Source organism: Entelurus aequoreus, linkage group LG03 (assembly GCF_033978785.1).
Source record: "Entelurus aequoreus isolate RoL-2023_Sb linkage group LG03, RoL_Eaeq_v1.1, whole genome shotgun sequence".
NCBI lineage: Eukaryota > Metazoa > Chordata > Actinopteri > Syngnathiformes > Syngnathidae > Entelurus > Entelurus aequoreus.
Genome location: NC_084733.1, coordinates 42,750,499 through 42,775,169, shown reverse-complemented (window position 1 = coordinate 42,775,169; position 24,671 = coordinate 42,750,499). Strand labels below are relative to the sequence as shown.

The 24,671-nt window shown below is 38.0% G+C and overlaps 1 protein-coding gene and 1 long non-coding RNA gene across 4 annotated transcripts; one reads left to right on the top strand and one right to left on the bottom strand.

Moving 5' to 3' along the window:
* Positions 1 to 10,867: 10,867 nt before the first annotated feature.
* LOC133645663 (uncharacterized) lies at positions 10,868 to 18,004 on the bottom strand. 2 transcript variants are annotated; one of them, XR_009825169.1, is made up of 3 exons: positions 17,565 to 18,004; positions 16,902 to 17,151; positions 10,868 to 11,447 (listed from the first exon to the last, which is right to left on the bottom strand). It is a non-coding gene; the product is annotated as an uncharacterized LOC133645663 (long non-coding RNA). The 2 variants fall into 2 exon arrangements; XR_009825168.1 differs by lacking the exon at positions 10,868 to 11,447 and adding an exon at positions 12,357 to 13,249 and having other exon boundaries at positions 17,565 to 18,001.
* Positions 18,005 to 20,306: 2,302 nt separating this feature from the next.
* On the top strand, positions 20,307 to 23,559 carry nkx2.4a (NK2 homeobox 4a). Of its 2 annotated transcripts, none has more exons than XM_062041854.1 (2): positions 20,307 to 21,051; positions 22,722 to 23,559. In XM_062041854.1, exons 1-2 carry the CDS (start codon positions 20,685 to 20,687, stop codon positions 23,411 to 23,413), a joined length of 1,059 nt encoding a protein of 352 aa, XP_061897838.1. In that variant the 5' UTR covers positions 20,307 to 20,684; the 3' UTR covers positions 23,414 to 23,559. The 2 variants fall into 2 exon arrangements, with proteins under 2 accessions (XP_061897838.1, XP_061897839.1); XM_062041855.1 differs by having other exon boundaries at positions 20,310 to 21,051; positions 22,749 to 23,559.
* The last annotated feature ends 1,112 nt before the right edge of the window (positions 23,560 to 24,671 follow it).

Below are 24,671 nucleotides of genomic sequence, written 5' to 3'. Positions count from 1 at the left end.
TTGATTGATTATTATATAAATATATGTATTGTAAATATATATAATAAATACATAGAGCTACTACGCCCCCTTGTGTCTGCGCCGTCTACTCCCTCCAAACATAACACCCTTTTGAATTTAAAACTAGATCACTTAAATGTCAGAACTCTACTTCCTAAACTTGATCTAGTAAAGATCTGAGCTAAATCTACTGATACTGACATATTTGTCTTGTCTGTAACGTGGCTTAAGGAATCCATCCATCCATCCATTTTCTACCGCTTGTCCCACGCGGGGTTGCGGGTGCTGCTGGAGACTATCCCAGCTGCACTCGGGCGGAAAGCCCGAGTCCCCACCTCATCACAGGGCCAACACAGACAGACTACGTTCACATACTAGGGTCAATTTGGTGTTGCCCTTCAACCTATCCCCAGGTGCATGTCTTTGGAGGTGGGAGGAAACCGGAGTACCCGGAGGGAACCCGTGCAGTCATGGGGAGAACATGCAAACTCCACACAGAAAGACCCCGAGCCTGGGAATCAAACCCAGGACTTTCGTATTGTGAGGCACACACAGTAACTCCTGTGACACAGTGCTTAAGAAAATGTTTATCTTACAGCTAATTAGCACCCCAACCCATCTAAGTCTGAGAAATCTTCTCTTCTTGATCTGTTTTTAACACAAGCTCCTCATAAATACTTGGATATTGGTATTTTTGCAAATGCTTTGAGTGACCACCGTGTTATTGTCATGGCTACTACACAAGCTAAGCTACCAAAAGTGTAGCCATAAATTATTCTTAAACATTTTTGTGAACAAGTTTTTCATCATGATTTATGGTTTTTTGATTGGTCCACGATCATTCATTTAAATTATGTTGAGTTGGCTTGGAAATATTTTCATGATGCGTTTATCAATATTATAAACAAACACAGTCCTTAACGTAAATTCAGAGTGATAGGTAAAACTATTATTTGGTTTTCTCCTGAGCTGTCCAGTCTGCTAAAAAACGGGAAGCTGCCTGGGCCAGGGCAAGAAATACCGAATCCCAGGCTGACTGGATGGTTTTTAGGCAGCTCCGAAATCGCTTTACCTGAATTTTATCTAGCTAAAACCACCAGTAGCTTAAATGTTCCCAATGCATTTTGATTTTATTTGATTTTATTTTTATTACGGATCCCCATTAGCTGGTTGCCACAACAACCCACTAGTCTTCCCGGGGTCCACAAACTCAATACAATTACAAGTAAAAGCATATAATTATAACTACACAATACTGAAACAAATAAAAATCCTCAACAATCAAACAAGCAAACAATTATAATCTCGGAATATTAATTACTATATAAATATAATACATAATACAAAACCAAACAAAAATCATCAACAAGCAAACTAATTTACAGACTCAGATAAAATATTGGTTTCCTTTTAAAAATCTGTTTACTTTCAATGCTGGTGAGAAATTGAGGCAGGTTATTCTAGAGCGATACAGCTCTATAAATAAAATATTTCCGCAATGCATTCTTCCTCGGACAAGGGAGTACAAAATTACCCTCACTAGACGCTCTGGTATTATGATTATGCATAGTGCTACTGTAAACTATTTGGGCCATGAGAAAAGCAGGAGTTTTACTACTGGTTACTGATTTGAACAATATTAGAGTATTAGCTGACAACCTGTTCTTCACTGTTAGCCAGGAAAGAGAAGCATGCATTTGGTTAACATTGGTTCTTAGTGAACAACCCAGAGCCAGCCGTGCTGCCCTACTCTGGACAATCTGGATCTTACTGATCTCACCACTTGCAGCAGACGCCCAGACTGTAGAACAATAGTCCAGATGACACAAGACTAAACTCTTAACAATCTGACAAAGAAGATGTCAATCAACAAAAGCAGCATATTTCCTGGAAATACCAACAGCCCTTCCCATCTTTGTAACTATATCACTGATATGATAGAGTGCAGTCCAGCATCACTCCAAGGAGCTTGGCACTTCTGACCTGTTGAACTGTTGAAATACCTAGCCTCAGATCCAACTTTGGGTCACAAGATAACCCTTGCCTAGTCCCCAATACAATACTTTTTGTGTTTGATATGTTAAGGACAAGTCTGTTACACACTGTCCAGTCATGCACAGCTTTTAGTTCCTCACTCAATAATACATTAAAGGCCTACTGAAATGATTTTTTAAAATTTAAACGGGGATAGCAGATCCATTCTATGTGTCATACTTGATCATTTTGCGATATTGCCATATTTTTGCTGACAGGATTTAGTATAGAACAACAACGATAAAGTTCGCAACTTTTAGTCTCTGATAAAAAAAAAGCCTTGCCCCTACCGGAAGTAGCGTGACGTAGTCAGTTGTTCACCTCCTCATATTTTCCTATTGTTTTCAACGCGGCTAGAGCGATTCGGACCGAGAAAGCGACGATTACCCCATTAATTTGAGCGAGGATGAAAGATTTGTGGATGAGGAACGTTAGAGTGACGGACTAGAATGCAGTGAAAGACTTACCTTTTTTCGCTCTGACCGTAACTTAGGTACAAGCTGGCTCATTGGATTCCACACTCTCTCCTTTTTCTATTGTGGATCACGGATTTGTATTTTAAACCACCTTGGATAATATATCCTCTTGAAAATGAGAGTCGAGAACGCGAAATGGACATTCACAGTGACTTTTATCTCCACGACAATACATCGGCAAAGCTCTTTAGCTACTGAGCTAAAGTGATAGCATCTGGCTCAAATGCAGATAGAAACAAAATAAATAAATCCCTGACTGGAAGGATTAACAGAAGATCAACAATACTATTAAACCATGTACATGTAACTACACGGTTAATAATTCTCAGCCTGGCAAAGCTTAACAATGCTGTTGCTAACAACGCTGAAGCTAACTTAGCAACTTAGCAACCGGACCTCACAGAGCTATGATAAAAACATTAGTGCTCCACCTACGCCAGCCAGCCCTCATCTGCTCATCAACACCCGTGCTCACCTGCGTTCCAGCGATCGACGGCGCGACGAAGGACTTCACCTGATCACAGATGCGGTTGGCGGCTAGCATCGGTTGGTGGCTAGCATCGGCTATCGCGTCTGCTATCCAAGTAAGTCCTCTTGTTGTGTTGCTACAGCTAGCCGCTAATACACCGATCCCACCTACAACTTTCTTCTTTGCAATCTCCATTGTTCATTAAACAAATTGCAAAAGATTCACCAACACAGATCTCCAAAATACTGTGGAATTATTAAATGAAAAGAGAGCTTTTTGTATTGGCCTCAATGGGGGAGCCATACCTCTGTTCTACTGGCTCCGTCACGCGCATACGTCATATCCAAAGGAGTTTTTCAACCAGAAGTTTAGCGGGAAATTTAAAATTGCACTTTATAAGTTAACCCGGTCGTATTGGCATGTGTTGCAATGTTAAGATTTCATCATTGATATATAAACTATCAGACTGCGTGGTCGGTAGTAGTGGGTTTCAGTAGGCCTTTAAGTACACTGCATGATGGTGCAGCATGATATAAGGTTGCATCATCAGCATAAAGAACCAATTTGGCACGCCCAGTAGCCCAATCATTGGTGAATATAGAAAAAAGTAAAGGTCCCAGGCAACTTCCCTGTGGAACACCACAATATAAACTTCCTGCTATTAGACAAGCTGCCATTAAAGGTCTACTGAAATGAATTTGTTTTTATTTAAACGGGAATAGCAGATCCATTCTATGTGTCATATTTGATCATTTCGCGATATTGCCATATTTTTGCTGAAAGGATTTAGTAGAGAAAATCGACGATAAAGTTCGCAACTTTTGCTCACTGATAAAAAAAACCTTGCCCCTACCGGAAGTAGCGTGACGTCACAAGCGGTAGTGCTGCTCACAATTCCCCGTTGTTTACAATGGAGCGAGAGATATTAGGAGCGAGAAAGTGACGATTACCCCATTAATTTGAGCGAGGATGAAAGATTTGTGGATGAGGAACGTTAGAGTGACGGACTAGAATGCAGTTCAAGAGATATCTTTTTTCGCTCTGACCGTAACTTAGGTACAAGCTGGCTCATTGGAATCCACACTCTCTCCTTTTTCTATTGTGGATCACGGATTTGTATTTTAAACCACCTCAGATACTGTATCCTCTTGAAAATGAGAGTCGAGAAGGCGAAATGGACATCAACAGAGACTTTTATCTCCACGACAATACATCGACGAAGCTCTTTAGCATGAGCTAACGTGATAGCATCTGTCTCAAATGCAGATAGAAACAAAATAAATAAATCCCTGACTGGAAGGATAGACAGAAGATCAACAATACTACTATCAGGAGACACCGAACCAAACACTGGACATGTAAATACACGGTTAATGTGTATTCGACGCCTGTCGAAGCCTAGCAATGCTGTTGCTAACGACGCTAACTTAACAACGGGACCTCGTCAGAGCTATGATAAAAACATTAGCGCTCCACCTACGCCAGCCAGCCCTCCTCTGCTCATCAACACCCGTGCTCACCTGCGTTCCAGCGATCGACGATGCGGTCGGCGGCCCGGAGACGTAGGAAGTCAAGGTGAGTTCGCCGCTAGCGTGTCTGCTATCCAACAAAGTCCTCCTTGTTGTGTTGCTACAGCCAGCCTCATACACCGCTCCCACCTACAACGTTCTTCTTTGCAGCCTCCATTGTTCATTAAACAAATTGCAAAAGATTCACCAACACAGATGTCCAGAATACTGTGGAATTTTGTCGAAGAAAACAGAGCTCTGTGTTTTGTGTCCAAAAGGGTCCAAACACTTCCGTGGACCTCGCGACGTCACGCGCATACGTCATCCTCCAAAGGCGTTTTGAACCGGAAGTTCCCCAGGAAATTTTAAATGGCACTTTATAAGTTAACCCGGCCGTATTGGCATGTGTTGCAATGTTAAGATTTCATCATTGATATATAAACTATCAGACTGCGTGGTCGGTAGTAGTGGGTTTCAGTAGGCCTTTAAGATACACCTGTTGTGATCTTGAGGACAAAGAACTCTGTATGCACATTAAAGCAGAAGTATTAAAACCATAACATTTAATTTTCTCAATTAAAAGAGAGTGGTCCATCACGTCAAAAGCAGCACTGAAATCTAACAGCACAGCCCCAACCAACATAGAAGTATCTATAGCATTAAGCCAATCGTCTGTCATTTGTATAAGAGCAGTGGACGTAGAGAGGCCCGTTCTATATGCATGTTGAGAATCAGTTGCTAGCCCATTTGATTGAAAATAAGCTTGAATTTCTGCATACACAGTGCATACTGCATACAGTATTTTACATAAACCAGGTAAAATGCTTATTGGTCTAGAATTGCCCTCATTAAAAGCCAATTTGGTATCCTAATGTCATACTTGCCAACCGTCCCAAATTTTCCGGGAGACTCTCGAATTTCAGCGCGTCTCCCAAAAATCTCCCGGGACAACCATTCTCCCGAATTGTTCCCAATTTCCAGCCGGACAACAGGCACGCCCCCTCCAGGTCCATGCGGACCTGAGTGAGGACAGCCTGTCGTCACGTCCGCTTTTTCTCCATATAAACAGCATGCCGGCCCAGTCACCTCATAACATCTACAGCTTTTGGAGAGTGCAAAACTGCGCACACAACAAGAAGGAGACGAAGCAGAAGAACGAAGAAAAGACAGTCATGGCGACGACGAGTTACAGAGAATAGAACGAGGATGGACAATTCAACCCTAAACTCACTCCTCTCCTGCAAATTAAATTTCACAGATGCTGCCCATACCTATGCTCCTTCAAAGGCTGTGCAACTGGCTGCAAAGTATTGCACTTTCAAATACAACAATGAGTAGAGGAGTGTTATGTGTGTGTATATGTGTAAATACATGAACACTGAAATTCAAGTATTTATTTTATTTATATATATATATATATATATATATATATATATATATATATATATATATATATATATATATATATATATATATATATATATATATATATATATATATATATATATATGTATATATATATATATATATATATATATATATATATATATATATAACAAAATAAAAAATATATATAGCTAGAATTCACTGAAAGTCAAGTATTTATTATATATATATATATATATATATATATATATATATATATATATATATATATATATATATATATATATATATATATATATATATATATATATATATACAAGCAGTCATTCTCAGTAACTTACTATCCAGGTTGTCTATACCAGCTACCTTGTTGTCCGGAAGAGAGTGTAGTAACCTCTCAATCTCACTGACTTCAACCTGATGAAAATTTAATTCACGCCCCTCATTATTCATTATAATATTCCTAATGAGGTCAGTTGATTTTTTGTTATTGGATATATGCATATCATGCCTTAATTGAGATACCTTGTCAACATAATAGTTATTAAAATGATTTGCAATGTCACATGGCTTAGTGAGTACCAACCCATTTGATTCCACAAAAGTGTAAAGACATTGTTCTTTCTGCCCATGATTTCATTCAAAACATTCCATAAGTTTTTGCTATCATATCTCACATCATATAACCTCCGTTTGTAATATTCCCTTGTTTTCAGTTTGTTTAACTTTGTGACCTGGTTTCTTAAGGAACAGTACTTATGCCTGTCATCAATTAAACCTGAGTTGACTGAGGCTTTCTTAGCCATGTCTCTTTCTGTCATTAAACTCCTAAGTCCATTATAAATCCATGGGGGAGACTTATTTTTGAATGAAAACTTTTTCAAAGGGGCCTGCTTGTCCACAACACTCATGTACATTAACATAAATAAATCCAGTGCGGACTGAGGGTCTTCCCCACAGCACACCTCGTTCCAATTTAAACAGGATATTTCATCAATATCTCTTATAAGGCCTTGTAAAAATAATATTCGCTTTAGGTTTAGGAATCCTTTTCTTTCTAGTGACTGCTATTATATTGTGGTCTGTAAAACCTACAGGAACCGAGACTGCCTTGTAGCATTGGTCAGGAACATTTGTATAAATATGATCAAGGCGACATCATACGCAAATACGGTGTTAGCTTTCACTGTTATGCTGATGACACCCAACTCTACATGCCCCTAAAGCTGACCAACACGCCTGATTGTAGTCAGCTGGAGGCGTGTCTTAATGAAATTAAACAATGGATGTCCGACAACTTTTTGCAACTCAGCGCCAAGAAAACGAAAATGCTGATTATCGGTCCTGCGAGACACCGACATCTATGTAATAATACCACCTTAACATTTGACAACCAAACCATTACACAAGGCGACTCGGTAAAGAATCTGGGTTTTATCTTCGACCCAACTCTCTCGTTTGAGTCACACATTAAGAGTGTTACTAAAAGGGCCTTCTTTCATCTCCGTAATATCGCAAAAATGTGTTCCATTTTGTCCACTAGCGACGCTGAGATTATTATTCATGCGTTCGTTACATCTCGTCTCAATTACTGTAACGTATTATTTTCGGGTCTCCCTATGTCTAGCATTAAAAGATTACAGTTGGTACAAAATGCGGCTGCTGGACTTTTGAAAAGAACAAGAAAGTTTGATCATATTACGCCTATACTGGCTCACCTGCACTGGCTTCCTGTGCACTTAAGATGTGACTTTAAGGTTTTACTACTTATGTATAAAATACTACACGGTCTAGCTCCAGCCTATCTTGCCGATTGTATTGTACCATATGTCCCGACAAGAAATCTGCGTTCAAAGAACTCCGGCTTATTAGTGATTCCCAGAGCCCAAAAAAAGTCTGCGGGCTATAGAGCGTTTTCTATTCGGGCTCCAGTACTCTGGAATGCCCTCCCGGTAACAGTTAGAGATGCTACCTCAGTAGAAGCATTTAAGTCCCATCTTAAAACTCATTTGTATACTCTAGCCTTTAAATAGACCCCCTTTTTAGACCAGTTGATCTGCCGTTTCTTTTCTTTTCTCCTCTGCCCCCCTTCTCTTGTGGAGGAGGAGGGGACACACAGGTCCGGTGGCCATGGATGAAGTGCGGCTGTCCAGAGTCGGGACCCGGGGTGGACCGCTCGCCTGTGCATCGGTTGGGGACATCTCTGCGCTGCTGACCCGTCTCCGCTCGGGATGGTTTCCTGCTGGCCCCACTATGGACTGGACTCTCACTATTATGTTAGATCCACTATGGACTGGACTTTCACAATACTATGTCAGACCCACTCAACATCCATTGCTTTCGGTCTCCCCTAGAGGGGCGGGGGTTACCCACATATGCGGTCCTCTCCAAGGTTTCTCATAGTCATTCACATCGACGTCCCACTGGGATGAGTTTTCCTTGCCCTTATGTGGGCTCTGTACCGAGGATGTCATTGTGGCTTGTGCAGCCCTTTGAAAAACTTGTGATTTAGGGCTATATAAATAAACATTGATTGATAAAACAATACCATCACTGCCTACACCTATTCTCGTGGGAGGGGCAACAATTTGGGACATGTTGCAAGCATTTAAAATGGATAGTAACTTATTTTTGTTTGTACACCCTTGTCCCAGCCAGTCAACATTCATATCACCCAGTAAATAGATTTCTCTATTCTCATCTGATATCGTGTCAAGCATCTCACATAACTCCTTCAGATACAGAGCATCAGCACTAGGAAGCCTATAGAAACAGCATACTATAATTGGTTTCAAATAAGGCAGATGGACCTGCACACAAATAGCTTCAATGCTCTCCCTCATCAAATCATTACGCACTTTGATAGATAAATGATTCTGAACATAAATAGCCACCCCGCCCCCAAACCTGTTTCTGTCTTTCCTAAAAATTGAGAACCCCTTACTGGCTACAACTGAATCAGAAAAGGAATCATCAAGGTGGGTCTCAGAAATGGCAAAGATATTAATAAAATTATCTCTGATAATACACTCTACTTCCTGATACTTATTACGCAGGCTGCATACATTCACGTGAGCTAACACCAGGCACACACAGGTATATACGTATTTAAAGCCTTTCGGCCACATGGCCAGACTACTCTACTCTTCCTCAAGCTCCCTCCCACCCATCCCTGTCAACTGTGGGCCACTCTAACGACGTCTGGAATCCGTCCCTCGACGGGGGGGCTATGGCTAGCTGTGCAACTGGCTGTCGTCCACAATACTGCCATCGGAACCTCCTGCTCCGATGACCTCATCTGCGACGCCGATATCGGCTGTGCTACCTGCGCCGATGAGTTCGTCCACGATGCCACTATCACACCCTGCAGATCAGATGACATCATTCACGGCGCCGTTACCTACACTACCTCCTGTTCCGGTGAGGTCAGCCAGCGTGCCCTCCTGCTGTTGTGACAAAATCCAAGATGCCGCTGCCAGCGCTCCTTTCTGCTCCAGTGATGTCGTCCATGAGGCCGCCATCGTGCCTTCTTGCTCCGATGACAAGGTCCGAGACGCCGCGGCCGGCGCTACTTTCTGCTCCGGTAAGTTCGTCCAAGCCGCAGAAGCCATGGCCTCCGGCTCCCGTTATGTCATCACCGCTTCTCCTGAAGCGCGCCTTTCGCCCCTGACCTCCACAGCGGCAGAAGTGCACCTGCCTTCCTGCTCAGCTGCGGGGGATTGAGATTTGTGTAGCCCATAAATTGTGACTGATAGATTGAACTTTTTTTGATTTTTGGTAACTAAACATACCAAAGACAAGCATTACATAACCTGGTGGAGATCATTAATATATCACTGACAGTGTCTTTTTACATTTTGGATTGGATCATATAAATGATAAATGGGTTATACTTGTATAGCGCTTTTCTACCTTCAAGGTACTCAAAGCGCTTTGACAGTATTTCCACATTTACCCATTCACACACACATTCACACACTGATGGCGGGAGCTGCCATGCAAGGCGCTAACCAGCAGCCATCAGAGGCAAAGGGTGAAGTGTCTTGCCCAAGGACACAACGGACGTGACTAGGAAGGTAGAAGGTGGGAATTGAACCCCAGTAACCAGCAACACTCCGATTGCTGGCACAGCCACTCTACCAACTTCGCCACACCGTCCCTATATCATCATCCCATATCAGAGTACAATGTTCTTATTTCAGTAACCCCAAATTTTTATTAAACTATTTAGTGTCGAAGTCTCCCTCATGTGCTTAAATAAGTTCCCAAAATATTGCTTAGCAAACACTCACCAACTTTGCCCGATGAGAAATTAGAAAATTATTGTTCTGGAAGCTTAAAATTATCATCTTTTGAGGAAAATTATCATAACCACTACTATCTATTACAGTAAAAAATGTCCACACAACATGTGTAATGTAGCTTTCAATACAGTTTAACCATTAAATAAACTATGACCTGGCCATTGTTATTTATTTGTTTCAGTCATATTTAATAAGTTACATTCAGAAACATCATGTGGTTATATTTGAATTCAACATGTCCGAAAAGGAGTAGGAAGAAGTGAAGCTTATGCTTGATCCTATCCACTCTCCATGCAGTACATATCATTCATTCACTCCAGGTTTAAATGTATTGTGCTTCATGTGTAAAAGAAAGGAACGTGTTAAAAATATATATAAAAAACAATCTCAATAAGTAAGTAAGAAAAAAACACATTGCAACTAAATATACACAGCGGTCAAAAAATGTTGACTGGATTGTACACGTTAAAATGTATCCCTAAATATGCTAAAATAGTAACTTTTTGGCGACAGTCAATCAATGTAAGGTATTGTTTAATATTGTGGAATTTGTCATAATTTATGTTATTAATGTAGCATTGTTATCATTGACTTCAGCAGCATATTTTTTTCTGTGAGTTGTGTCTTTTATTTCCTTGTAGCATAATTAAAAGACAGGAACTTGCATGGTGGCAGTTCGCGTAACCCCAGGATGCAGAGACAGGAAGCAATGTGCAGGTAAAAAGGAGCAAAAAGACCAAAAGGCAAAACAGGAGCAAAATCTATAAAAGACAACTAACCAGAGTCAAGAGAGAGAGAAAGAGAGAGAGAGAGAGAGAGAGAGAGAGAGAGAGAGAGAGAGAGAGAGAGAGAGAGAGAGAGAGAGAGAGAGAGAGAGAGAGAGAGAGTCTGCATGGGTTTTGCACACAATTTCATGATGGTTGGACTGAAGAGGCCAGCGAAGCATTTCAAGTGGCCGAGCAGCAAGAGGGCAGTATTGTGGAGGAGAGCAGGTAGTGTAATGATCAGACATAGACAAGATGGCATCAAGCCTCCTCAGGGATGGCCATGCACACAGAGCTGACATCCTTCTACAGGGAAAAGAACCACTGGAGCAGTGCAGGACAAAACCAACAAATAAGAGAGCCATTAGCCTCTGATAAACTTGATGGAGGAAGTCAAACACATGAACGGAGACAAAGAGAATCCTGCAGGGCTTGAAGAAAATGCAAGAATGATCTGTTGACGGCATTCTGTGTCAGCTGGGGTAGGATCCAGCTTACCCATGGCCCTGTGAGGACAGGCAGTATGTACATGAGTGAATGAAATGTACAAAGTTGTAAATCCCATCTACTAATACACTTTTGAAATATTACTGTAACATTGAGCACAACACTGGAATTGCAGAATCCATGTCACAACAAAAATGCCAAAATGTAATTTATTGTAATGATGATGACCTTCTCAAACTGTATCAATCAAAAGTATTTTTCATTAGAAAAAGCGACATTTTTATGCAGCTGACCCTTTGTTGTGTCACAAACGTACATACTATATACAGTATGTATGCAGAATTATGTAAAACATTACACATTTACCAGGATGTCACATTAACAATATTTTTTTCCACAATAAAATTCTGTAATCAAACATGAGAGCAAATGACTGTAACAATTAAGATATCCTAATATTTCACAGAAATTAACTGTTATTTCACAGTAAATTACCATAATCATAATTCACTGTCATATCAAAACAAATTACGGTGAATTCAAACTGATTTGTCTCTTAAGGGGTTCCGTAGACTACGTTGCATACTCCTGTACACTGAGTTGTATGCTGTTACAACCAGAGAGTAATTAATTATAAAAATACATTTTTGTCATGTAACAACATATAGTTGTAATTTAATTGAAATGAACTATAAAGTTACAATTGCAAAGTTACAGCATTTAGTTCAAACTTTACTGCAATTAACCGAAAAAAATCACAGCTCTTCAGTCACAGTAAATTGCTGTAAAGATGTTTCACAGTAAATTACTGTAAATGTTATGCAATTATTAGCCAAACATTGCTGTGACTTTACAATATTTTTAGTGTAGTTGAGCATTAAAATACCTTATTTTCTTATTCAAACGAACTGCATTAGGAACATTGGTATTAATTGCAATTGTATTATCTTCATCGGTATCCTCATGTATTTTCCAATTGTCGTAAATAAAAATAAAGGAAATAAAAAACACAACATACGTTTGTTTAATGAAAAAAGCATGCATACATTTAATAATACACGTCCTCAAAAACAGTTAAACAGTTTCACACTATCTATTTATAAACAATATGAATTTATACATCTAATTATTACCAACTCCTGGATGTCACATATTCAAACATAATGGCATCTGTTATTTTGTTGTGTAGAGCACACATTTTCATTCCCTTTCCAGTCAAAATGTCAACCTATATGTTGAGTTGTGTAATGATATTATTCAAAATGCTTGATTAGTAAGACAATATTTATTACTCAAAAATATTCTCATGGTTTAAGAAAGAAACACACCATGAATAACAATGATGGGAAACAACTTTAAATGTGTTGATTTTCAAAATCTTTGGAAAAGTGTAACACTTATTTTGGTAAGTGATAAATATAATGTATCACTTGAATACAAAACGTTTTTTTTATTTCACATGTTAAATGCAAAAAAAAGTATATAATACCTTAGTAAATATCCTATAACCCATCATTTTTCAAGTACTAAAATAACTTTATTTTCAAACCAGGCCACAATAGATGGCATGCAATTTAATACCCGAGGCCCCAGATCTACCCCAATTTTACGCTGCATGTTGTGTTTAGTTGCTGGACTCTCAAGCAAGCCATGCATCACTTGGGATTGTTTCGCCCCAGCATTGCTTTTATGACATTCAGAGGGAGGTAAAAAACTCAAACATGTCATTAGAGGAGTTATGTGCTTGTATCTGTGCAGGATCAATACATTCAGAGATGAAAGTGATTCAGTGATGTCTTTGTTTGAATGGATCTAAATAATGGCTGCAGGCTGGCAGGATGGCTTCCTGCATAAAAGCACTCTGAAGAGGGGACAAACATACGCTGTTAGTATGACACCATTTAAAAGTTTAGACACCAAATCTCACATTCAAAATAATGCAAGTGAAACACGACTAAAGGAAACACATTTATATGCATGCATTTGGTGTGAAAACATTATTGTTATTAACCACACGGGCTTGATACTGGCAACAAAGCCCTACAGAAGCAATCAACAATTGTCGACATTCATTTATATTTCTTAGAAAGTGTACATAACTATTTCTGCATAGAAATGCAAACCATGAAAAGAAAAAAAAATCAAGATTCTTGATGCATTGTCTACTTTCATGGTTTCCACAGTAAGATACAAGACAGATCAATTGAAGACATAACAGCCATTCTGCGGGCTACCATATATATATATATATATATATATATATATATATATATATATATATATATATATATATATATATATATATATATATATATATATATATATATATATATATATATATATATATATATATATATATATATATATATATACTGTATTATGAATAGGTTTTAAGGCTGAGTCCCAATGCACACTCTAACAGCTTTGTTTAGCTGCCCTCACTGCTGTCACCATTAATGCACAAGTGGACCAGGCAGGTACAGGCTCTGAACCAAGTGTGCTTTGTCCTCCTGTGTGGTTGGCATGTTGCACTGATCTGAAAACCCCATTTTAAAATGTTGCAAAAAAAAAGCAGAGTGCCTGTGTAAAAAATGTTATTCTCAGAAATAAGGCAATTTATCTGTTTATCCCATCAAAAATATGTAAATGTTTAAATTTTTCCTGAGGTCTTTGAGGACATTAAAATGTAAGTGTTGGATATATTAAAAACATATATGACAGTGTAAATGCACATAAGGAACCATTCAAGCAGAATACCATTATTTACGTGCATTTGAAGTGGGAAAAAACACATTTGTCTTTGTGTCTTTATTGTAGTCTGTAATGTTGATGATATTTAAGCTGAGTTGTTACTGTTTTTTGTATTTATTTAATGTGTCTTAACATTCAAGGCTAATCATGAATGTAGGCTCATAATGTGAGTCAAACTACAGAAAAAGAGTTAAATAAGTATTTTCTGACTTAAATGCAATTGTATGGATGAATGGGTATTATATGGTTTATTTTTTCAGACATGTTAACAAGTTACATGAATTAAGAAATATCAGGTGATTACATTCGCCTGAAAAGTAAACAGCATAACTTTTAGATGGTGACACTGCAGGCGATATTTGGTTTCCTTACATTTTGTTTTGATTTTGTTTTTTCACTTACTTTGTGAAAACAAGTAAATGTGATGAAGAAAAAATAAGCATAAAAATAAGATTTGTGTTAATAAAATATTGGAAATATATTGGTAGCTGTTTACCTGCTAAACTCTATACTTTGTAGCCCCTTTTTTGTTTAATTGTAGCTCATATAAATTAGATTTTTAATCCCATAATTTTGATGTTTTATCTTAAAATTATCACTTTTTATTTCATATTTTTGACTTTTTTATCTCATGATTCTGAATTAACTAATAATTTCGACATTTGTGCTCATAATTATGACTTCTCAGCTCACAATTTTGACTTTTGTATCTCATAGGTTCAACTATCTCATAATTTCGAATGTTCTCATTACTTCGACATTCTATATAGTTAGGACTTTTTTGTTTGGTAATTTCAACTTTCCCTCTCATTGTTTTGACTTTCATGTCCAAAGTTATGGCTTTTTATCTCATAATTTTAACCTTTACCTCATTATTATGACTTTTATGTCGTGATTTCGACTTGTTATCTCTTATTTATGAATTTTGTATGATTTACAAAAAAAGAAAAGACAAAGAAAAGCAAAAATAAGGATTCGAATAAGATTCAAATTAATAAATGAATAAAAATGATACGATAATGATAATGAATGATAACTTTTTGACCACTGAACTTTAGTTGTACTTACTATTTTATAATTTTGACTTTTTATCTCATACTTAAGACTTTTCATCTCGGAGTTGTGGCTTTTTATTTCGTACATGTAGTACATAATATACATACATATCTCCAGTGAACAGTCTTGTGCTCAATGGCAATATTATTATTTCACAAAAAATAAAATAAAATTGAATTAAGAAAATAATACAAATTAAATTAAACATATCTCAAAAGGGTAATAGGAAGAACTATACACTTTTTGAACCCCCCCCCCCTTTTTTTTTTTTTTACATATAATATCCAGTTTCCTCTGAACCACATTTTATCACATTCATCTGGATCCACATAACTTAATTTGCCCAGAACAATGTGCTTAAAGTCATATAAGTCATTCATACTCACATTCAAAATAAGCCTAGACCTCACTATACCGACCCAAAATATTAGATTTATACACTTTCTTAAAATGCTCAATGTTGCAGTGTTTGAGTACATCACTCAGGCTGTGCCATATTGTCACCCCACAGACTGAGACACAATCATTTTGGCATTCTATCTCATAATTATGACTTTGTATTTCAGAATTCTGATTTTCTTATCTGACTTTATCTCAAAATGTCTACGCTTTATCTTATAATTTTGACTTTTTAAGTTTGTTATTTTGACATTTTGGCTTATGATTATGATTTACTATGCGAGTATTTTTTCCAGTGGTGGAAACAAGCTTCCATACATTATTCTGTATGTCAATACATTATATGCAGCCTAATGCATAAGTCAATGCATTAGTTGGGAATTTTTCAGGCAATATTGTATATGGGCATGACAATTCTGTGAGCTTGTTTCTATTTTATGTACAGCTTAAAAGTATATAACATGCTAGTTGTCATTATATGAACCCCCATTGTAACATAATCAAGCAAATGTATCTCAGCCACTGACAATAGTTCAACCCTCCAGCCCTTTTACACCATCTTGAATTCTGCCTGCATATTTTTTTTAGATTAAGATCTTCCATATTCTGTTTGTTGGCAGCCCTATTGGCATCATTTCTTCTATGCAGCCTGCACATTAATTGTGAATGAATGCAAACCCCTGCAGAAGAATAAGGTCTTGAAGAGGCCTGTCATATACTTTGTCCACTTGGGAGGACCTTTAACCTACTTTGCCAAGGGACAGAACTGTTTCAAGTAGGCCAGCATGAATGATATGCACCTGCCTCCTTTTTACTCCCACACTGCTCCACCATTTAAGAGGAGAGAAAGTATTTGATCTAAATGGGAAACAAAAGAGCACTATTTCTTGAACATATGTATAACCTTTGAAATATATTAATGGGGAAACATGCAGATAAATCATCCTAAATCTGTCATATAAATTAACTGCTCTTTTGAATAAAGCGTAAATGTGATTTTTGCCAGGACAAATTGAAATACTAACTTGCGTAAAATACGTGTTTTAATCACTAAACTGCTGTGGGATTTTTTGGATGTAAATTTACTGACCACATTTAGCGTGGGCGTAAGCACATTTAAGTATACATTCAGTGTATTGCTTTCTTAAATATGTTATGTTGGTATCAAAATACACAAAAGTAATGTATTAATGTCAAATAATAAGCTTATGAATGTTTACAGGCCATGCGTAATTAACATTCAACATGTTTAACAGCATGCGTAAAAAAGATATGCTTTTAAAAATGCCAATATGATATCTTCTTACCATGGTGCAGGAATAGAATTCCACTCACATTCTTGAAAGGGGGGGAAAGAATAGCGAGGAGTTAAGTTGGAGGATTTAAGACCAAACCATGCTGTTCTCCTCGGATTTTGGCCCTTTTTTGCTGGAATGGTTCGTGGTTCAGGTGGCAGTTCGGCACCTCGGCCCTTCAGCCTTCTCTTAACATCTCTCAGGGTACTGAACCAGCAGTGATGCAGGAAGGTACTTCATATTCCATGCGCTTTTGCTCCATCTGTTGTGGGGGTCGAGGTCCAGAAAGTATGATAGACGTTATGATGTTTTGTGTATAACACGGAAAGGCCGTGCGTAAAAACGCATGTCATTCACGTACAATTAAGACACATAAAAATGCGTTATTTATCATTTTCAGGATTGGTTGCGAACACTGATTACACAAAAAAATAATTTTAAGAAATGACACAAAATACATAAATGAGATGATAATTTGTAGTTAGAGCGTGCTGCGGCGTTTGAAAGGACATTCAATTAGAATAAGTCTATACACATAAAATGATTTATTATTCCGTGCCGCCGCCTTTGCTTTACGTTTACATCATTGGATAATATATTGTAGCACTAATATCATTTTTGCATTGATTTACTTTTTATTCGTCTTCGAGACGCGCCGGTTTGTTTCCAACCAACCTTGACTGGGCCTTCTGTCGTTCCCGTCCATCCTCTCGCAGCATCCTCACACATTTGTTCCAAAACGTCAATATAATTACCGGGCACAAGTTCCTCCGGTGAGTGTTGCATGCATGCAGCCACGCATCTGCGGCTTTTTATGGGGTCTTATGTGGAGGGTCTGCTCACCCGGGTCCTGCTCTCTGACTCAGTAATCCACCAGGTTGAGAGCTTTGCCTCATTTGCATAAAGTTAGATTTCTTTCTTCATCACCTATAGGCAACATAAATAAGTTTGCCTGCTCAAATAGATCGATTTTCTTGTCTTTCTTTATACAGTTCATTCTCTGCCTTTTTCTTTTTTTTTTTTTTTTGGAACAGACAGACGCATTCTGTGTGAGATCCAAACACTTAACGTTCAATCCGAGGAGGAAATGTGCTTGCAAACTCGATGTGCTCCAATCAAGCTAACCGGAGATTGCTCCGTGCGTTCTTCACTTGTCGCCTTAATTGATGGCTGACCATGTCACGTCTTCATTTGCTCAATTAGGCGAGCTATAGCTCCTCCGCCTTGCACGCTAAATGACATTAAAGTCGTCATGCAGGCTGGGGCGCATCACGCGTCACTGTAACGCAACCATGCGCATCTGCTCCATATCATCTTTATGTTCTTATTTGAAAGTGAAGCTAACTGCTTTTAATTAACATCTTGCAGTGTAGATTCTCTCTCCTGACCCCCCTGTCCCTGTTGTGTGTGTGTCCCCCTGCTCTGATGCTCTCCCCTGGCGCCAGTCAGTTTGCAGAGAGATTACAACGTCAGGTCAAGACTGGAACAAAGTGTCATTAATGCATGCTGACCAGACTTGAGGGTTGGAGGATTAAAAAAAAAAAAAAAGTCTCTAGATTGCATTAAGTCTTAAAAAAGGGGTTTCATTAAATTGGGCAAGTTTTTGTTTTGTTTACTCTATAGAGTTTGATGTGGGTCATTTTATAAAGCACGCCTTCACAATCTTGCGACTATGTGGTTGCAGCGTCAAACTTCTCTAGTCCATTGTTAGGGGCCACATTTAAAAAAAAAAGGCAAATGATTATGAGGACCCAAATTTTACAATTAATTTTCATTCTCTGTGAGCATTTGTTATTGGTCTATTGCCTTTACATTTCCAAAAATAATGGCGCCGTTTTGCCAAACCTAAGTGTCCATTGCAGTGGATGATGGCCATTATGAGGCTGTGTCCATTTGTACAAGTTTACACTTGTCCAAGTTTCTCTCTTCAATTATTGGTGCTGTAATTTGATTTAAAAAAAAATAAAATACTATAATCAAACGATTGCATTTAGATTAATCATAATTAACCACAGGCTATTACTTGCTTGCATTATTTGAATTAACTTTTTTTTTAAGCCAAATATTTGGACACAAATGTAGTTTTATTGTCAGAATGTCAGGGCCTTTTTTTTTTTTTTTAATGTGTTACTTGAATGCACAACATTTTTGCTTAAAACTTGCTAAGCATTTGATCTCAAATCTATTCAGGGTGTATTTTAAAGTAACATGTAATAGTGAGCACTTCAGTTGGAGTATCCGCACTCATCTTTACACCGATGTATGTATTGAACTGACCGTATGTATAACGATTCGTTACACATAAGGTAAACCTTTCAGGTACCATGAAGGAGCATGAATACATTACCTGATTAATGTAAATATATGTGATCATTCATTTTGATTAATTAAACGTGTCAACTAGTTATTTTTGAGATCCCTATAAATTAAATAATTATATTTATTTGATTTAAAATGTTAAATGTTAAAATGTTAAAATCTTAGAACTGAACTCATGGGGGTGGGGGAGGGGCGGTCTGGTGTCATTCCTGGGCTGGATTAGGCCCCCGGGCCGCCAATTGAATAGCACTTTCTTTTTAGATCATTCCCAAAAATAAAAACGTTCATTATCACTAATCAGATCCAATACCAGGTGAAAGTAATTTAAACTTTATTAAACATCTAAAAATGAGGACATTCAGCATAAAGCACCCAAACATGTCTTTAAAAGAACAAAAAACATAAAATTGACTTCTTAAAAGTAGTTAAAATAAATAAAATCAGTGCAGACATGCCTCTGGGGGCTAGAAAATAAAAACATTAACATTTTAAAAATATAAATAAATAAATAAAATTGTGATGGGGAACTCCACTTATAACAATACGTTGTTTTGCTATAGACCCTAAGGCATCGAGTAAAAAAAAACAAACATTGTAAATTGAAAGTAAATTACTTGCATTACTTTCACAGTAAAATTTACAGAAATTCACTGTGACGCTAAATGATGTGATATATAAGGGTACTGTAATGTTTAGTTATTTGTTGTCAGGTTACAGTATATTTTGACCACAATATTTTACTGTGAAATAATACTGTTAAATGCTGTGAAATTATAGTATTTTTTTAACAGTGATTCTTTAAAGTGCTACTGTATTTGTAATCTGTGCCTATGTTTTCTGCAATATAAAGTTGTTTTCCATGGTGCACACTCCAAATATATATATGTGCAAACACAGTAACAAACAGTAGACAGTGTCAATTAAAAAAAAACTGTTATGTGTGTATGCTGTTGTATACATTGTGCAGGTGCACCTAGTTGGGGGTCAGGAAATACACTTTTAAGAAGTATAAATGAGCAAGTTAGGACGTCACGTGCCACTTTGATGACGCGCCAAAGTGCTGTCAAAGTTGGCCTATAAGTGCAAAAAAAATGCAACATGCATGCTCCATGACTGCCAAAAACAATGTGATCAGCGCATACTTGTTGATATAAAGGAAAGTTTTGTTTGCATAAATTATGCGCGCAAAATGTCAACGACTATTGTTTGCTGGGTTCAGGCGCGTTGCTCCGCCCCCCGCTGTGTTTGTCATAAACCTGGCTCCTGGCTCCAATAAACCCGGGCTAAGAGCGCCCTGGGCTCGCCTCCTTCTCCAAGGCGATCAATAGGATCTCAGGCGCACTCCAAGCCCTCTCCTACGTAGACATCCAACAAGGAGAGAGCCGACACAACAACACGCGTGATCTGCTCCAACCACAGAAAAAAAAAAAGAAAAAAAAAAAAAAAAAAAAAAATATTCTACCTGCTTTCTGAATCATGTCGTTGAGCCCAAAGCACACAACGCCTTTTTCAGTGACAGATATTTTGAGCCCAATCGAGGAGACCTACAAGAAGTTTGGTGCAATGGACGGCGCAGGGAACCTAACATCTCCACTGGGAGCCTACCGGCAGCCGCAGGTGTCTCAGAGCGGCATGCAGCAGCACTCCATGGGCCACAATGCCGGCGTGGCGGCCGCCTACCACATGCCGCACTCCGTGTCCCAGTTCTCCCACAGCGCCATGGGGGGATACTGCAATGGGAGCATTGGCAACATGGGCGAGCTGCCGTCCTACCAGGAGAGCATGAGGAATAGTGCAGCAGCAACAGGCTGGTACAGCAACCCGGACCCAAGATACTCCACCAGTAAGTGCTGCACTGAATGTTCCCCTCCCTTTCTTCTCTTTCTTCTTCTTCTTCTTCTTCTTCTTCTTCTTCTTCTTCTTCTTCTTCTTCTTCTTCTTCTTTTCCTTCTTCTTCAGAAAGGCTCGAAATATACTAATGCACATGTATTATAAGAACTGCAAAAAGTATTGACTCATTTATTGATCAGATTTTCTTTACTAATGACACATAAGGTCCTTGCATGTGTATGTTATCCTATACCCAGACACATTATTATTATTATAAAATCAATAATAATTATAATCATTATTATTATTATTACAGTAGTATTTCAGGGTTCTCTCTGTTACACATTTGTGTAATCATTATACCATATTTTTTGTGATATTATTATTAGGCAGTAGTATACTTTATATCAAACGAACGTAATATTATTACTATATATACAATGATTATGATCTGACAGCCACAGGTGTTGTATAAATATACTTTAAACATTAACTGTAGCAAATCTACTGTTTTGCTCATATTATATACATATATATTTGTCACTTTTGCTGATATACTTTAAATTAAGACAAATTGTAGCAAAACTACTTTTTTGTTCAAATTGTTATTGTCACTTTTGTTATCAAACTTTAAATTCTAGACAAATTAAATTTTGTTGATATTGTTGCTTTTATAATTACCCTTCACATTAGAGACAATTTACTTTTTGTTAGTATAATTACTCTGGTTATTTTAATATAATACTTTAAATTGAACGCATATTTTAACTAATCAACTTGTTTTGTTCATATTTTGTTATCAAACTTTAAATTCAAGATATATTATATTTTGTGCATTGGATTATTGTCACTTTTCTAATTATACTTTAAATCAAAGACAATCTCCTTAGTTGTTTGTATTATTACTCTTGCCATTTTTTTTTATTATAAAACTTTCAATTAAACACCAATTATAGCAAATCAACGTTTTTGTTCATTTTATATTATTAATATTGTCACGTGTTACTTGAAATTAAAGACAAGCTACTTCGTTATTTGTAAAACTACAATTGCCATTTGTATTTTAATTCTTTAAATTTGGACACAAATAATGGCAAATGTGTTATTGTGTTAATATGTTTAGTCTTTTCCTCACTATCTACACATTCAATCAATAATAGTAATGATCATTAATTAACAACCCCCACCGCCCCCCAAATAAATAAATGCATGTTTATTTAACTCACCTTGATGTGTGTGAATTGGTTGTACTTATAGAAATACATAATATAAAACTAATAATATGTTATAAGTTGAAACTTGTGATATATCCTAGATAAAAAAAATATTGTGGTAAAATTGATATCATGAATTAAATTGTGTGCTTGCTAATTTGATATTTGACTAGAGAATTCAGCACATGCGTGTTGATTGAACGCATGTGTATGTATGTATGTATGTATGTCTATATGTATTTATGTATGTATGTATGTATGTATGTATGTATGTATGTATGTATGTATGTATGTATGTATGTATGTATGCATGTATGTATGTATGTATGTATGTATGTATGTATGTATGTGTGTATGTATGTATGTATGTATGTATGTATGTATGTATGTATGTATGTGTCTATGTATGTATGTATGTATGTATGTATGTATGTATGTATGTATGTATGTATGTATGTATATGTTGAAGTTTCTAGATTCATGGGACCTTCCACAGGTATGAACATGGCGGCCATGGGGGGTCTCACCGGGATGGCGGACGCCTCCAAATCCATGCCGGTGCTGCACGCCACACCACGGAGGAAGCGGCGCGTCCTCTTCTCGCAGGCTCAGGTCTACGAGCTGGAGAGGAGGTTCAAGCAGCAGAAGTACCTGTCGGCGCCCGAGAGGGAGCACCTGGCGAGCATGATCCACCTGACGCCGACCCAGGTGAAGATCTGGTTCCAGAACCACCGGTACAAGATGAAGCGCCAAGCGAAGGACAAGGCGGCGCAGCAGCTGCAGCAGCAGAGCCAACAACAACAACAACAACAACAACAACAACAACAACAACAGGACGGGACCATGTGCCAACAACAGGCCCAGTCCCCGCGGCGTGTAGCCGTACCGGTTCTGGTCAAGGACGGCAAACCGTGCCAGAACGGTTCCAACACGCCGACGCCGAACCAGCAGCAACAAGCTGTGCAACAGAACGGAGCCGGTGTGGTGCTGGGCCAGCAGCACCAGAACCAGCAGCAGGTGAACGCTTTGGACCTGGAGGACTTGTCTCCTAGTCCCCCTTCTCTGCACAGCCAGCTCAGCATGGCGCAAATTGACAGTTCTGCCGTAGATTACACCAACAACATGGTCACCTCGAACCTCCTTTACGGCAGGACGTGGTAGGACACGTGCACACTCTTTTCTATATCAGCCTGCGGATGATGAGCCCATCACACACACACACACACACACACCCACACACACACACACACACACACACACACACACACACACGCACACACACACACCCACACACACACACACACACACACACACACACACACACACACACACACACACACACACACACACACACACACACACACACACACACGCACACACACACACACACACGCACACACACGCACACACACTCACACATATATATATATATAGAGAGAGAGACATATAAATGACGTCATATAAAAGTGGGGCCCCCTGTGGACGCGCTGACAAGAAGTACCAGCTGATCAGAGGCACATTTTCTTGACATCTGAAAAGAAGGGAGTCTATTTTTGAACATTACGCACAGGCTTGACCCTTCAAGACGCTTCGGGCCCCTTTTTTGTAATCTTTTGGACCTTCATGATGTTTGATGTTGAGAAAAAAAAGAAGAAGACAAGAATAGGGGACAGAGATGATATCCACACTGTTCGCAGCATCTAGTATTATTTCACAGTCAAATACTGTCATCCAAATTTACTGAAACCTTACAAGTGTAAAAATGACATGACCCTTAGATTTCGGAGTAAATTACTTCAAATATGAACGAATGTAATTATTAGGCATTAATTTACTGCGAATTTACAATGTTTTTTGTTTTTGTTTTTTTTACCGTGTGCACTTTGTCCTCTACTGTAAACTAATGTATTCAATTAGAACTATTAAATGAATTAGCGACTTGTATATTTGGCTAACATCCAACACATGCGTTTTAATTGTACAATAATAATATTTGTTTTCTTCATTCATTTTAAAACATTTTTTTTGTAAGTTAAAAACGGTAACAAATAGAGTTGCTGTATGTTTTAAACCCAAGTGAACAATAAGAATAAATAACTTGAAGTGTGAGAGCTATTTCGGAAGATTTTTTTTTTTTTTAAGAGAATCTGTTTTGAAGTGCATTTTCATTATGTTGTGATTGAGACCAAATTGAGCTGTAAAGCAAGGTCGATGAGGGAGCCAGTATTGTTCAGGTGACATTTTGGAGGGCTGCCTTTTATGCTGCATGTCTGCAATATAAGACCGGAACATATCCTCTCTAAACATCATTACCGACCATCAGGTAACACTTGCCTACAGGGAAAGCACTATATCTGCATTTTATATAACACTATATGTATTTCATATGTTTCCATCAAACTCATCTGACGTCATAATT